The 14,940-nt window shown below is 34.9% G+C and overlaps 1 protein-coding gene across 2 annotated transcripts in view; it reads left to right on the top strand.

Annotated features, from left to right (window-relative positions):
- Positions 1-14,940, top strand: part of Vps13b (vacuolar protein sorting 13 homolog B) — a 505,216-nt gene that overhangs the window by 416,724 nt on the left and 73,552 nt on the right. For both annotated transcript variants that reach the window (XM_042673185.1, XM_042673186.1), the window contains exons 41-43: positions 784-965; positions 2,316-2,665; positions 7,559-7,720. In XM_042673185.1, coding sequence (XP_042529119.1) covers positions 784-965; positions 2,316-2,665; positions 7,559-7,720 — 694 coding nt within the window. The remainder of the gene's footprint in view (positions 1-783; positions 966-2,315; positions 2,666-7,558; positions 7,721-14,940) is intronic.

Below are 14,940 nucleotides of genomic sequence, written 5' to 3'. Positions count from 1 at the left end.
AAATCAGGACATCTCAAAAAATAAAATAGATAATAAAGTTGATTTTTTTCATCTGTAAGTTAGAAATCATTTTTGATTTTAATTTTGGAAGAGTACATTTTCATCACTGAAAGAAGCATCCAGGACAAGGTTAATTCCTCTGTATCTAATATTTTTTCAAATTACTTTGTGATTGTCCTGTTTTTTTAACTTTTTGATACCTTCACTTTTTATTTTAATCACACTTACATAAAATAGTGTTAAAAGGACAAGCAAGTTAAATGAAAACCCATGAAGTGTAATTTTCAGTGAGATCCTCATTCTTTGCATATACTGTAACTATAAAATAATTAATATTTTGGTGTATTATAATTGATTAACTCATGGGAATTAGTGTTTGGACAATCAGAAGAAATAAAACAAAAGTGAAATGTTTATATTGATACTAAAAATACTGAATTTTTTAGCAGCACACATTGTGATTTGTGTTGGCCTTAATGAGACCCAATTGTTCAGAAGTTTTGTGAGGTGTATATGGAAGAAAATTGGGTTAGGAGTAAGTCAATATGACCTAATGACTAAGGAGTGTTTTGAAAGATTTTTTTTGTCAGCAATCTATATGGCATATTCAACATGAACTGAATTTAAGAAGAATATCAATGTGTGTGAATTTGTGTACACTTGATGATTAAAACTATACAGGGTTTTGAGTTCTAGCTTTAAAAGCTTTTAAAGAATGTCATTGTACTTACGTGATTTGGGGACGTTTAGGTTATTGAACTTGTTTCATTTTTTCCTCCATAGCTCTGCAAGTGAATCTGGTTCTCAAAGCACTTGTGATCAACTTGTTACTCCAACAGCTCTGGCCGCCTGTACTAGAGTTGACTCCTGTTTTTCCCCATGGTTTGTCCCATCTCTTTGCATGTCCTTTCAGTTCACTCACATGGAGTTCCATCTTTGTCATCACCTTGATCAACTAGGCACAGGTATTCCTTTTAGGGTATCATCGACTTAATACTATTTTCTTTTGTGTGTTCTCGGGACACTGTCTAGCAATTTTTACCAGCTAATTTATTTTCAGGAAGTTATGAAATGAGTAAAGTTATTCTGAAGTATCTAGTACAACTAGAGTACCCCTTTAACTGTGTGTGTGTGTGTGTGTGTGTATGTGTTTGTGTGTTTGTGTGTGTGTTCACATGCATGGACACACTCACACAAACATGGATGCACAGATGCTACTACTTAAACTTGAACCCCAAGACTTGTGATCTCACTGGACTTTTTTACTCACAGCTGGTGCTCCACCACTTGAGCCCTACCTTCATTTCTACATTTTTACTGGTAAATTAGAGATAAAAGTCTCATTTGTCTGCCAGGACTGATTTCAAACCGATTCTCAGATTTCAGCCTCCTGAGTAGCAAGGATTACAGGCATAAGCTACCGACACCTTACTCCCATTTAATTTCTGAATGAGCTTATGCACTATTTACCAATGGTATTTAAATGACATTTCCCCTGCTTCCTAGTGAGACGTTTTAAGTAAAGCTTAAAAAATGTAAGTTTATTATCTTTTTTAAAGAAGCACATGTTTTTGTTACATATATGATATTAGTGGCAAATAGACTCCAAAGTGTTTGATATTGCTTGATTTCATTAAATATATATTGAACCAATAATTTTAAATTATATAATTTTAAAGTTTACATATAATCAATGAATAATCTAAATAAATAAATATTGAATATTATATAATATATATTGATTTCAATAAATATGAATGATAGGCATATTCTCAATTAATTTTAAAAAATCATATTTATGCAAGTTTAGATAGAAACATACCCAAAGTGGCCTTTTATAAATTTGTTAATGTTACTTGAATAACTATTTCTAAAGCATTATATTCTATACCAAACTTTGTTTAGTTAACAGATTTTGAATTTAGGTATTGAACTACACATAATGGAAAAAGAGAAAGAAATGCAGATTAAAACCAAGCATACTTACTGTTCAGTATCTTGCTTTTTCAGCAAAAATAGTGTTTAAACCTGCCTTTCTAACCTTTGCGTCATGTTGTTATTGTTGAAATTTTGTTGGTAGATGCAGACCTAGATAGTTGTTTCTTCTGTCTTCTGTAATTAAATATTTTTGTCTGTCAAAGTGAAAGTAACCTTTGGTCACTATACATGTAAAAGACCTGATTGAACAAAACAATTCAGTTGTAAATATCAAATAGCAACTCAAATATTTTAGTATCTTTACGAGAATTTTGAATTTATTAAATACTAAATATTAAAGTCAATAACAAAAACAAATACATTTGTTTTCTCAACAGCTTCGCCACAGTTTCTAAAGCCATTTATTTCTGATAAAAATGTGCCATCTGAACTAGAATATATGATCATTTCCTTCAGAGAACCACAGATGTATCTTCGACAGTGGAGTAGTAGTTCTGTCTGCCAGGAAATCCGGTTCTCAGCTCAAGTGGATTGTAAGCTTCTAGAGTGTAGAAATGTCACAATGCAAAGTGTGGTGAAACCTTTCAGCGTCTTTGGACAAATTGAGCTTTCCAGTGATGCAGTGAATAAGATGCTTGATTGTACCATGACGGTGGACTCCGTGTTTGTAAACTTTGGACAGCACGTAGTTCATTCTCTAAATACTGCTCTACAGGCTTGGCAACAGGTATGCACACTCCAGAAAGTTTACAATTTGGATGTATGTGATCTTTTATTTGATGCTATATATTACTACTAATTATAAGTTAAAAGACAAGCAAAAATGTAAACGAATACAGACTTGATAGGGACCATAGTATGTGAGATCTTCCCTGTTTTGACAAAGTGATCTATATATTATAAGAACTTTGGAGAACATAGGTTCTATATACATTCATTAGAGGTCGTGCCCACATTTTTATGACTAATGTGGAAAATAACATATTCCCAGAAAAAAATTTCAAGTAACATTATTTTGCTAAAACTTCAGCTTAACTATGTATTAAACTTAGTGTTTTTCTCAGAAATAAAGAACCTGTATGAGCCTTTCTGATAATAACCATTCCAGCTTTTTAACAACAAAAAGAAAAACAGTAACATGGAATTTGAGTGCACTATAGTCTTAATCTTCTCCTTTACTCTCATTCTGCCTTTTCAGTTTACTAAAAAGCATTGCATAATGCATTTTAGGATCAGTTAGGAACTCTTGATTAATAATATTTTATTTGTACCTCATATGACAAAGTATTTTAATCAAAAAAGAGATGAAGTGTAAGTCTATCCTAAATGGGAAAGCTGATATGACAAAATGTTTGGATGATGATAGATTCAGCAATTTAACAACAAATCAGAACTGCTTCTTTACTTACTTTAAATGTTCTATTGTATTTCCATCAGTTTGGCTGTTATTTGAGCTGAGACACTTATCCATGTTTTATGCATGTTGCAGACCCATATGTGTGGCTGGTCCCCAGAAAGAATGGGTTTTCCTCCTACAGCGACCTTGTTTTGAGATGCGCAGCAGAGAATGGAGGAAGAGACTCTTATTTTTGTAACTTATAAATTTTAGTGGGAATAAGCTAACAGACTTTGGGGGACTTTTATGAGAATAAAAAAGTTTTGTGGAAGTAGATTTTATAAAATAAATAATTTTTAAACAAGTTTTAGTTTTCTAACCTAAGAATTTTTATAAGAATCCAATTTTATGGAAATAAAATTTAATGTTTTTTATATGCATGAAGACCTATGCAAGACTAAGGAATTAATTACCTAACATGGTACTATAATAGCAAAAGGAAAGAAGATAACACATCTGTTTTATATTTTAAAAGTCTTTTTTAAGGGCATTCCATGGTTTTCTTGTTGCAAAGGACATGCGTAAAATAAGAGCTAGTGTGATCTAAATCTTTGCAGCTGGTTCAAATAGCAATGTGAAAAAAAAAAACCTCCATGGCTCCAATTTCTGTTTTTTTGTCATATTTTGAACAATGCATTTAATACAAAACAAACCTAGAAAATATAAAAGAGTCATTGATAGAGCATTTAAACCTAGGATATTTTTGTCTTGGTATCAGGGCCATTATAAGAGGACTCATATGTAGCAACTACTGAAAAATGGCCTTCAAAAATATCAGTTTCCTTCGAGGGTAAAAAGAAAGTTCTTTTACACATAGCTATACATATAAATAAAATATAGTACATAAATATTTAAATGTTTTAAACCACATCACAGTGTGAGTGACTGACTGGCTAACACAGTGCCTTGAAGGAATATTTTGAGTTTTTTTTAAGCATTGTATATTTGATTAAGTAGAGCCATATGTCACATAGCATATTGCTGACAGGTACATTCTATGAATAGTTGGTTCTGATTTATACAGGGATTTGGCAGTTAACATGAGCCACAAGAGGATATACTTCTGTAATTGTTGCTGTAATTTTCTTGTTTCCTCCCATGTCAAGGGTACTTGCCACCAAGTTTTAATGTGGTATAGGCATCTAATCCTGTGTACTCTAAAGTAAATATGAAGTTTACTACTTTGAAACTGTAACACATTTGATATTGAAATGGGCTGATAGAAGTTTATTAAGTTCACTACTTCTAATGTATCAGAATATAATTTATCCTCTTTAGTCATTTTTACCCAGTATAGATAGATCAGAAATTTGAGATATGAAATAATTTGGTCTTTCACCTTTGGATCATGAGTTCAAAATTAACGAATTTCTCATAAGTGATTGATTTCTCTAGCAGTAATTTTTTTTCTCTCTTATGAGTGATGACCACAGATTAGGCTTAAGGATCCAAAATGCCACTTCCAGTTAGGTTTATAATTCTATGTCATTGATTTATTTAAAATAACATTTTAAAGGATTGTTTTATAAACCAAGGTTGTATTCATATGTCTTCCCTTATACCAAAACAGTATCTCTATTGATTTGCAAATGCCTATATTACATGCCATGAAATTGTAATATAAATAAGCCATCTTTTACCTACAGATTCTCAAAAGCATTCTGGGATTAAGTATACATTAACTATGTATGAGAGGTTTTTAAAAAAAATGAAATAAAACATTCCAAGAAGTATTAACGCTTATTAGTTATAATAAACTCCATAGATGAAGGAAGAATAGAGAAACAATTCCCTAAGGACTTTGAGTAGTCTTTAGAAATATGTAAACAAATCCCTTGTGTCCTTCAATTTACATTTTTCTTAAAATGTTCATCATTTATTAAAAGTCAGTTTTTTAGATATAATAGAAGAAATTTATTTAAATTTATTTAAATCTCAGGAAATAATTGGAATCCTATCCTTTCCTTCACATTTGTACTCATAGATGGAAAGGAGAAAAAATGTTTATAAGGAGAACAGTTGATTATATAGTAGTAAATGGAAAAGTCACACCAAAAGTAATTATACACTATGATTTCAGTTTGATTAAAAGTTTGTAGATATTTAAGATAGGACTAGATACAGCAGACTTTAGTAACAGAAGATTCAGAAGAGAAAAACTACTTGAAGAAAATTCATCAAAATGTTAATAGCAATTGCAATTAAATATAAAGTTAAAAATACTCTTCCTATATTTTCTAATTTTTGTATAGTAAACATATATTGTTATTGTAAGTTTTTTTTTTTTTCATTTGACTGGGATTGAAGCTCAATGGTAAAGTGTTTGCTTGATATATACAAAGCCCTGGATTCAGTTCTCAGTACTATCAAAAACAATCTTCCTGGTTTTTATTTCCTAAGTGTTTGTTGAGTACTCATGTGTCAAGCATTAGGTTGAATGCCAGAGATAAAATTGTAAATAATATAAGTCTGATCCATACCTGTTGAAACAATCTAATGATGATACAGACTAACAATTAGTCTGAAGGGGAAATGTCAAGTATCACTTGGGAAATAGCCTACAAAGGGAAAGAGGTTGAAAGAAAGAGGTCCTAGCAGTGGGATGCCACTAAAGGAAGCAGTTTGCCATTTTGGATGTAGGATGTGTTGGAAGAGCTGAGGGTTTTCTCAGCAAATGGGGAGAGGATTTAAATATAGCCAGAGCTGTAGGCAGCAGCCAAGTCAGACTGGAATATCTGAAACCCAATAGCAAGCAAAATTCGAACTCACAGCTAATAAGTAAAAGCAGAGAGCACTATAGTAGACAGCAAGTAGTAATTGGTTATAAGCACTTTGGTCTCAGCCAGATTCTTTTTGGTGACTAGTTTAGCTGTCCAGCAAGGTTCAGCTGTTTAAGAGTTGAATTCAGCAGCAATGAATGGATGACAGAAAGAGGGCCTAGAACTCCTTGAGGGCTCTGGAAGAATGCATCCTGTCATGACATCCTCACCAGGGAGCATTGCCTCCCACATCAGAGGCTTTTGGCATGTCGAAGACTGTATTCTGTTTCCAAAGATTACTCTGTTCTCTGTTCCCTGATAAGATTCTAAGACTGGTCTCCATACTAGTTGGATTCCAGTTACATCATTCATAATCTCTTTGGCTTCGTACCTCTTAGTCCCTTGAATTACTGTACTTCTGGGTTGTATCACCTTTTAATCTTCCTCCCTTCAAAAAGGTGACAAAATATAGAGTTTGGCCATAGATCCACAGTCAGGAAATAGAGGCCATTTGTAGAATATTCATTGTATATGATCTCCCATTTTTTACAAACTGATTAGCCAAGTTATTTTTTTCTGATATCTTGAAGTTGATCATTTATTCGACTATGCTCTCAGCATATCAACGTCATGTTTATTGTTTTTAGGCTGTAGCCTAACCAGACTGATAAAAATATAAGCCTAGAATTACTGTATTACTTCATTAGTATTTTGCTATAATGGAGAGCCCATGAGGTTGAGAAAGAGTAATCCATACAGGAACAAAATATTAATTTGCTGAACCTTAGCTGATTTATTAAAGATGTTAACAAATTGATGACTATTAGCTGACACAGGTACTACTGTTTTTCAGCTAACACTATTCTTCTGGAAAACCATCTTGACTTAAACTTGCTCTTGAGTTGATCTGTTTTGTGTGTTCAGCCTCCTAACAATAGAGGGAAAGTTGTAGTTTTATTTTCATCTCTTCCTGAGACACACACACACACACCCTTAAGAGATCTGGGAATGTATTACCTAAATGATCCTTACTTTCTGTAGGGTACAAACTGTGGCTTTGGTAATTGGTCTTGATTGTTAAGTGTAGAGGGCCAGGAACATGGTAATTCTAGCCTCTTGTACTCTGTTCAAAACTTACTCTTCCCAGTACAGCATTCTTCAAGGCATGTTAATTCATTTTGAGAAATGTAAAAAGTTTGTGGGATCTCATTGTTCTTTTACTCTTCTGTGCATATGATTTATTTTGTTGGAGTATAAGTCAAAACATACTCTTGGAACATTTATGATCTCTTTAAGGTATTTTCATGTGATTATCCTGGAAGTATGAAATGCCTTGTATACCAGAGCTAATGACAACAGATCCTTTAGGGTTTCTGGGTTGTAACAATGGCCACTGGGCAGACAGCTGCCAAACATCTTGCAATTAATCTGATACACGTTGGCTTTCATGTTCTTTTTCTTTCAGAACAAATGCCCTGAGGTAGAGGAGTTGGTCTTCAGCCACTTTGTGATCTGTAATGACACACAGGAGACACTGCGGTTTGGCCAGGTGGATAGTGATGAAAATATTCTGCTGGCAAGTCTCCATAGTCACCAGTACAGCTGGCGCTCTCACAAATCCCCACAGGTATTTGAGAAACAGCCTTTCAAATTCAGCAATTGTTAAGGTTGGAATTCATTTATTCTGCATTTGTGTGCCCATGTCAGTTATTTTCCAGCATTACCCTCCCAAGGAACCACACCATGTAGTTCCATCTGACAGAAACCCAGAAGTAGAGCCCAGTGCACCTGTGTTTTTCCTGAAGTGAGCAATTCTTGCTGAGCCTCAGTCCTGGCACAGCAGTAAGTGGGGTGGTACAGATTAGACTATAGAGCCAAAGCATGTAGGTCTGGGTCCTGGCTTTGTGGAACCTAACCTTTTTTGCTCCAGTGTTTTTATATGAGAATGGGAATAAAAATAGTATCTGTTCCTCAGATTGTAAGGACTAATTGAACTAATATGTATTAAGATACGTAGAGTAGTGCTTGGTGTATATTAACAATTTTGTGTTGGGTACTGTTATTCACTCATGTGTTCAGGATTTCTTCTATTTATTTTGTTTTCCATACCAGGTACCTGCTAGGCATTGGAAATGCAAAGACAGGAAAGTCTCAGTCTGACTCTGCAGACTGTGACTCAGTGAGCACAATGACAAACTATGCCAAAGGGAATACCAAGAAAAGACATACCAAAGGTTGTCTGTTTCCCAAGTAGTATAATCCTATTTTGCTGTCATTTTACATGGAAATAATTAGAGAGGTGTTCCCTGCAGGGATAATATAAGGATAAATTAAATACAAAGATGTGGCCTTTAAATGAGTGAAAGAAATCCTAGGAAGTAGTTTCAAGAATAATGTATTTCTAAAACACTGGTTAATAAGGAAACTACTTTCTGCTTGTGATTAAAAGAAAGTCATTAGATTAGAGAGCAACTTTTCCATGTGGAAAAGTTTTCTACAGACCAGCTTTAGAACATGTTATATACCCTCAGGCTCCATTTTCCTCCTTCTCCTACTTACTTGTTTTTTTCATCAAATTGCCTCACTGCTGTTACAAAATTTGAAAAAGTGCATACAATGTAATATTTCTTATTTAAGTATATTTATTAAATTCAAATAATCCAATAAGACATTGAAACTACAAAAATCTTTTTAAATACAAATTCTTATAAAAGTTCCTTGTACAGTGTGATAGTGCCTTATTTTAGGGTGAATCATATGCTCTTATTTTTATTTTCCTCATGAAATTTTTCCATGTGATACAGTTTTTAAGTTGTTTGCCCTATACTTAAAAGAGTTTGTTTATTTAAAAAATAAGTTTCTTTTGTTATTTTTTCTAATTTTTCTAATAATTTTTTCTAATTGATTGCATACAGATATTTAGACCAAAATAAAAAGCCCACATATCTGTAGTCCCTGAAAAACTGGCTGTGTAGCCCTGTAGATGTTCTGAAGGTTTCCCACAGAAAGTAAAGATGAGAAAGCTTTACCCTTTATATAGTCATGTGGAGCTAGTAGAGCTCCTTGGACACTGGAACCACAGGGAAAGGCTGATCATGAGAACAGCCATTGTAGAGTTTCTGGGTGGGGAAGAGATGAATGGACAAGAAGAATACATGGAGCTGGGTGCCGGTGGCTCACACCTGTAATCCTAGCTACTCAGAAGGCTGAGATCTGAGGATCTTGGTTCAAAGCCAGCCCAGGCAGGAAAGTCCATGAAACTCTTATTTCCAATAAACCACCAGAAAACCAGAAGGGGCGCTATAGCTCAAGTGGTACAGCACTAACCTTGAGCTGAAGAGCTGAGGAACAGTGCTCAGGCCCAGAGTTCAAGCCCCATGACCAACAAAAAAAAAGAGAAGAATGCATGACCACTGTCCTCACTATACCTTTCATATTTATACCTATTTGTATACTTCCAAGGCTTTTTTGTATGTATTACTAGTTTATTTTTACAACATCCCTACATAGTTTATTGTTATACATATTTAATAGATAAGTAGACTTTGCTTTAATTTTCTATGTAAGTAGTATTATTTTTCCACAGCATTATCTCACTCCCCTATTTTGGCAGTGTGATTTGTCTATTAGAATAAATAACATAGCTGGAGGTTTTATGGAAGGGCTGAGAAATCTCTTATACATTAGACCATGTAAGTCTAAAGGTAGATTAATGTGGGATTCTTTATCTTCAGATGCCTAATTCTTTGTCTTCAATGTCCTAACTGTATTAACAAATCTTTTAATGATAAATTGGAAAGATACTCAGGTATCTGTTAAGCATTTTTCTTTTCTTTTAAATTTGTAACATCATTCTCTTGGTGCAACTTTTATAGCCATAGTTGCTATAATCTTTGGTCTAAAACTTAGATCAGAGGTAAGATAATCAGGCCTCTTTACTGTATCTGTGTGTGCTGAAGTAACTGTGTTTTAAGACCCTCTGAAGCCAGAAGCCTTAATAGGCCCAGAGGGTCTTCACGGAATTTCTTACATCCACGATTGCAGATTCTATTGTGTCCTAATAGGAGGTTATAGCTGAGAATTAAAAAACTAGCCACTTAGCTTCAAGCTGCACCTGGAGCTATTCATAGATAGGCAAGTGAGCAAAACGTTCCTTTTTCCAGACTCTTAAGTCATATCCTGAATTGCCCAGCAAGATTGGTTTTAGGAACATTTCTGTCTGCATGTTTATGCTACCTTGGGTGTTAGTCAATTCATAGTCTCATGGAGGATTTCTAAAGTTCATATAACTCCACTAAACAATGTAGCTTATATTGCAGAGATCACGAAAGTGTCAATGACACCTGGAAAAGTTTCAAAGTAGTCAGTATATCTTAGAACCACACAAGAGGTTGCTAACAACATTAAGTCCCAGGAAGAGGGGAAGAAACACATACACAACCAATTCTTGAAACCCAAAGCTGAGAAACCATTTAGAACTGAGAAGTCATAAACTCCCTATATTCTTTCTGACACATGCTTTGAAGCAAAATTACTTAAAATGCTGGATATTCCACAATAATTTCTTGCCTAAACAAACAAAGGAAGAAGAAAACTATTTCCTAGGGAATAACTGAGTATGTTATGTTCAGCTGCACAAAATCACATATACCACCACAAAGGGCCTTTAAATACCTCAGTTCTCTAGCCTGGACAGGAAAGTCTGTGTGACTCTTATCCCCAATTAGTCACAGAAAAAGCTGTAAGTGACACTGTAGCTCAAGTGATGGAGTGCTAATCTTGAACAAAAGGAGCTCAGGAACAAAAGTCCAGGCCCAGAATTCAAGCACCAGGAACTGGCAAAAATAAATAAATATCCCAGTTTTGTGGACTTCAGATCAGGATGTTGAATGATAGCAGTAACCAGTCAAAGGTTGGTCTTGAATGAAGTGTTTTACATTATGCAGTTGAATTTAGGGAAATACGAATTTATGGAATCTTTTCCAAGATGAACAGTATATGTAGCTCAGAGTGAAGAGAAACTTTATATGATTTAGCCAAACCACATTCAGTGACACTTCCTCCAACTAATAAGATTTGTGTATGAGCTGGTGAAGTTACATTCCTTTCCAGAAAATTAAACAACTGTGTGTGTGAGAGAGAGAGACACACACACGGAGACAGAGACAGAGTACACATGTGTGCTTGTGCATGCATATGTGTGTTTACCAGTTCTGGGGCTTGACCTCCTCTACCACTTGAGCCACAGCTCCACTTGGGTTTTTAGTAATTAATTGGAGATAAGAGTCAAACAGACTTTTCTGCCCAGGCTGGCTTTGAACCATGGTTCTTAGCTCTCAGTCTCCTGAGAGGCTCCTAGAATTAAAGGCTTGAGCCATCAACTCCTGCTATACATCTCTTGGAATAGGAATGTCTATATATTTTATGTAAGACTTCACACTTGGTTTTTCTTAACCCTTGGCATGGACAATTTATGAATTACACAGTTTTTTTTTAGAATTAGAGAATTCTGGTTACCAGTAAGTTAATTTTGGTATCTGTTAAAGGTGAATGATTTTATAGATGTAATTGAGTCCTAAATCAAATGATTTTAGTTAATCAAAGAAACAGAACATGAGATAAGGTCTCATTTAATCAATAAGATCCTTAAGAAAGGATTAGAACTTGTATGAATATAGATAGGCAAATATACTTGTGCTGACCTTGAAGCAAACTGTCAGGTCTGAGTAGCCTGTGAGGCAGGTCATAAGGTGTAAACTGTAGGTACCTCCTGGACCTGAAGGTGGCTTCTGGCACTAGTCAGCATAAAGCTAAGGCACTTATCATAAAGCAACAAAGAATAAATGTGCCAACAATCTGAGCAGGCTTAGAATTTTTTCCCAAGATGAGAACACAGCCCAGCCAACACTTCATTTGCAGTCTTGTAAGAACCTGAACCTTGCTTAGACTCTTGACCCACAGAAGCCATGAGAGTAAATATATATTATTTTAAGCTACTAAATTTGCACTATTTTGTTATTCAATTTTGGAAATACAATATAGCATGACAGAAGATATCACTAGAAATCATCCAGTGTGAAAAAGAAAGAAAAAAAAGATTAAAATAATATGAATACCACCCCAGGGACATCTTGGAGATTTTAAAAATGTTCAACAGATGACTAATTGTAATTCCAGAATGAGAAGAGATGTAGAAGAGCAATTAAATAATTCCAGAAAATTTCCCAAATTTTATGCAAGATAGGAACTCATAAAACCAGATACCTCAGAAAAACTCCAAATGCAGTAAATTCAAAGAACTCACATCCAGGTATATTATAATCAACTACTAAAACCCAAATCAGAGAATATTTGTAAAGCAGCCAGAGGAAAACACTAGCCACAGAGAACAACAGTGGTATAGATTTCTTTCCATAAGGAGGACAAAACACTGTGGAATTTCATCTTTAAAGTGCTAGAGGAAAGTTAACGTTGGTAAAAGGTAAGATAAATGGAAATTTAGTAAAATAACCAAGATTTTATTCTGAAGCTTTAGGATTAGACATGACAAGTTGGCAGTGTTGCTATCTACCAAGACAGCATTTTAGAGATGGAAGTACATTAGAATAATCCTTAAAGCATTTGGATACACTGAGTTTTAGGATGTTCTGTGTGCAGGAAGGATAATATGTAAGAAAAACCTTGAAGCCATAAACCAGAATATCACACCTAAAGTTTGTTTAAAATTAGATAGTTTCACCATACGCTGGTGGCTCACGCCTGTAATTCTAGCTACTCAGGCGGCTGGGATCTGAGGATTGTGGTTCGAAACCACACAGGCAGGAAAATCCAATGAACTAGCCAGAAAAAGGCAGAAGTGGTGCTATGGCTTAAGTAGTAGAGTGTTAGCCTTGAGCAAAAGAAGCTCAAGGACAGTGTTCAGGCCCTGAGTTCACACCCCAGGACTGACAAAAAAAGAAAATTTGATAGTTTTTTTTAATTTCAAGGAGTTCTCTTCTGAAATAATGAAGAGGTTATTGTAGATATTTCATGAAAAATATTTATAAACATCTTAGAGGAGAATTTGGCTTTCTATAATGAAAATTTTCTTCCCTTCCCAACTGGCTATGTAGGTAGATATGTAGATATAGATACAGATATAGATATAGATATAAAACATGGATGTATGCATCTTGGAGCTCAACAGAATAATATTGCCTATCACCTATCAGTACTTTGGCAACAGTGGAAGTAGATAAGACTTCTCAAAAAGAGAATGCTAAAAGCCTTATTCAGTATCGACTGCTATTGGACAGGGTTCAGTGGTGATACAAGGATAGGATAACTCCTATAAATATCCTTATTCATGAAACATAGTCATATAGGTGCCACTAGTCCACAGAAACTCTGAAATCCAACCAGATAATTATTGGGTTCTTGATTAGTATCCAGTATTCTTCCTGTTCGGGAGTAATTCTCCATGGCTTGTAGCTTTTGGCCCCTAACTTCTGAGTCATCCATCATTTTCTATGAAAAGTAGTGTCATTTACACCTTGTAATTTTCTTAGCTTGCTTTATGCTAGTAGAAGTTTAAGCCCTTATTTTGTATTTGTTTCTTTCAGTCTAAGTTAGCAAGATTTCTGTCATTATAATTCTTTAAAAAACATTGTGGGTCTCATTAATTTTTATTGAGGCTTACTCTATTAAAGTCAAACCTACAGATCTCTTCTAGATAAGATTTTGTCTACTTCAAGATTCTGATAACACTGCTGAGGGATATTACTCTTCAGTGTCTTAGGGCTCTTTTTTTCATGTTTAGATTTTTTTTATTGTGAAAATACTGTACAGAGGGGTTACAATTACATGGGCAAGATAATGAGTACATTTTTTATCAAGCATTCTAGCCTCCTCCTTTGTTTCCCCTTCCCATCCCATCCGTCCCCCACCCCCCGCCCAACCCTCCTCCCCCCACCAAAGTTGTAAAGTTCGTTTTCGACATCTCATTTCGACATCTCATCGTTTTGTACAGCTCATTGTTGCAATGGGTCCACCTGTATCCCTATTTATTTTCCCTTCCCCTCTACAAATTATAACAACATCAAATACAGTGAAAGCAGGGGTTATACCATAGGGGAGGGACATACAAAGCAACAAAGAAATAATCTTATAAATGTGTTAGAAACAATCGCATGAAAGAAAAAAACATTTGAATACATATCTTAGGGCTCATTTCCCTAACATCAACTTAACTGACCTTTTCTGCTTGACTCAGACATATACTAGTTATTGCAAAAAAGGGAAACCATGGGACCTATGTTTCTTTGGGCTGGCTTACTTAATATAATTTTTCCAAGTCTTTCCATTTCCTCACAAATGGGGCAATGTCATTCTTTCTGATGGAGGCATAGAATTCCATTGTGTGAATATACCACATTTTCTTGATCCATTCATCTACTGAGGGGCATCTGGGTTGGTTCCATAGCTTAGCTATGGTAAATGAGGCTGCAATAAACATAGTCGTGCTGGTAGCTTTAGTGTAGTCTTGTTTGTGAATATTTGGGTAAATGCCCAAAAGTGGGATTGCTGGGTCATAGGGGAGCTCTATGTGGAGTCTTTTGAGGAACCTCCATACTGCTTTCCAAAATGGTTGAACAAGTTTACACTCCCACCAACAATGCAGTAAGGTTCCCTTCTGTCCACATCCCCTCCAGCATCTGTTGTTTGTAGAGTTCTTGATTATAGCCATTCTAACTGGGGTGAGGTGGTATCTCAATGTTGTTTTGATTTGTATTTCTTTTATGGCTAGGGAGGTTGAGCATTTCTTCATGTGTCTATTGGCCATCCTTCTTTCCTCTTCAGAGAAGTTTC

This window comes from Dipodomys spectabilis, unplaced genomic scaffold (genome assembly GCF_019054845.1).
Source record: "Dipodomys spectabilis isolate Male_0828 unplaced genomic scaffold, ASM1905484v1 ptg000783l, whole genome shotgun sequence".
Classification (NCBI taxonomy): Eukaryota; Metazoa; Chordata; class Mammalia; order Rodentia; family Heteromyidae; genus Dipodomys; species Dipodomys spectabilis.
This window is presented reverse-complemented; position numbering and strand designations above follow the sequence as displayed.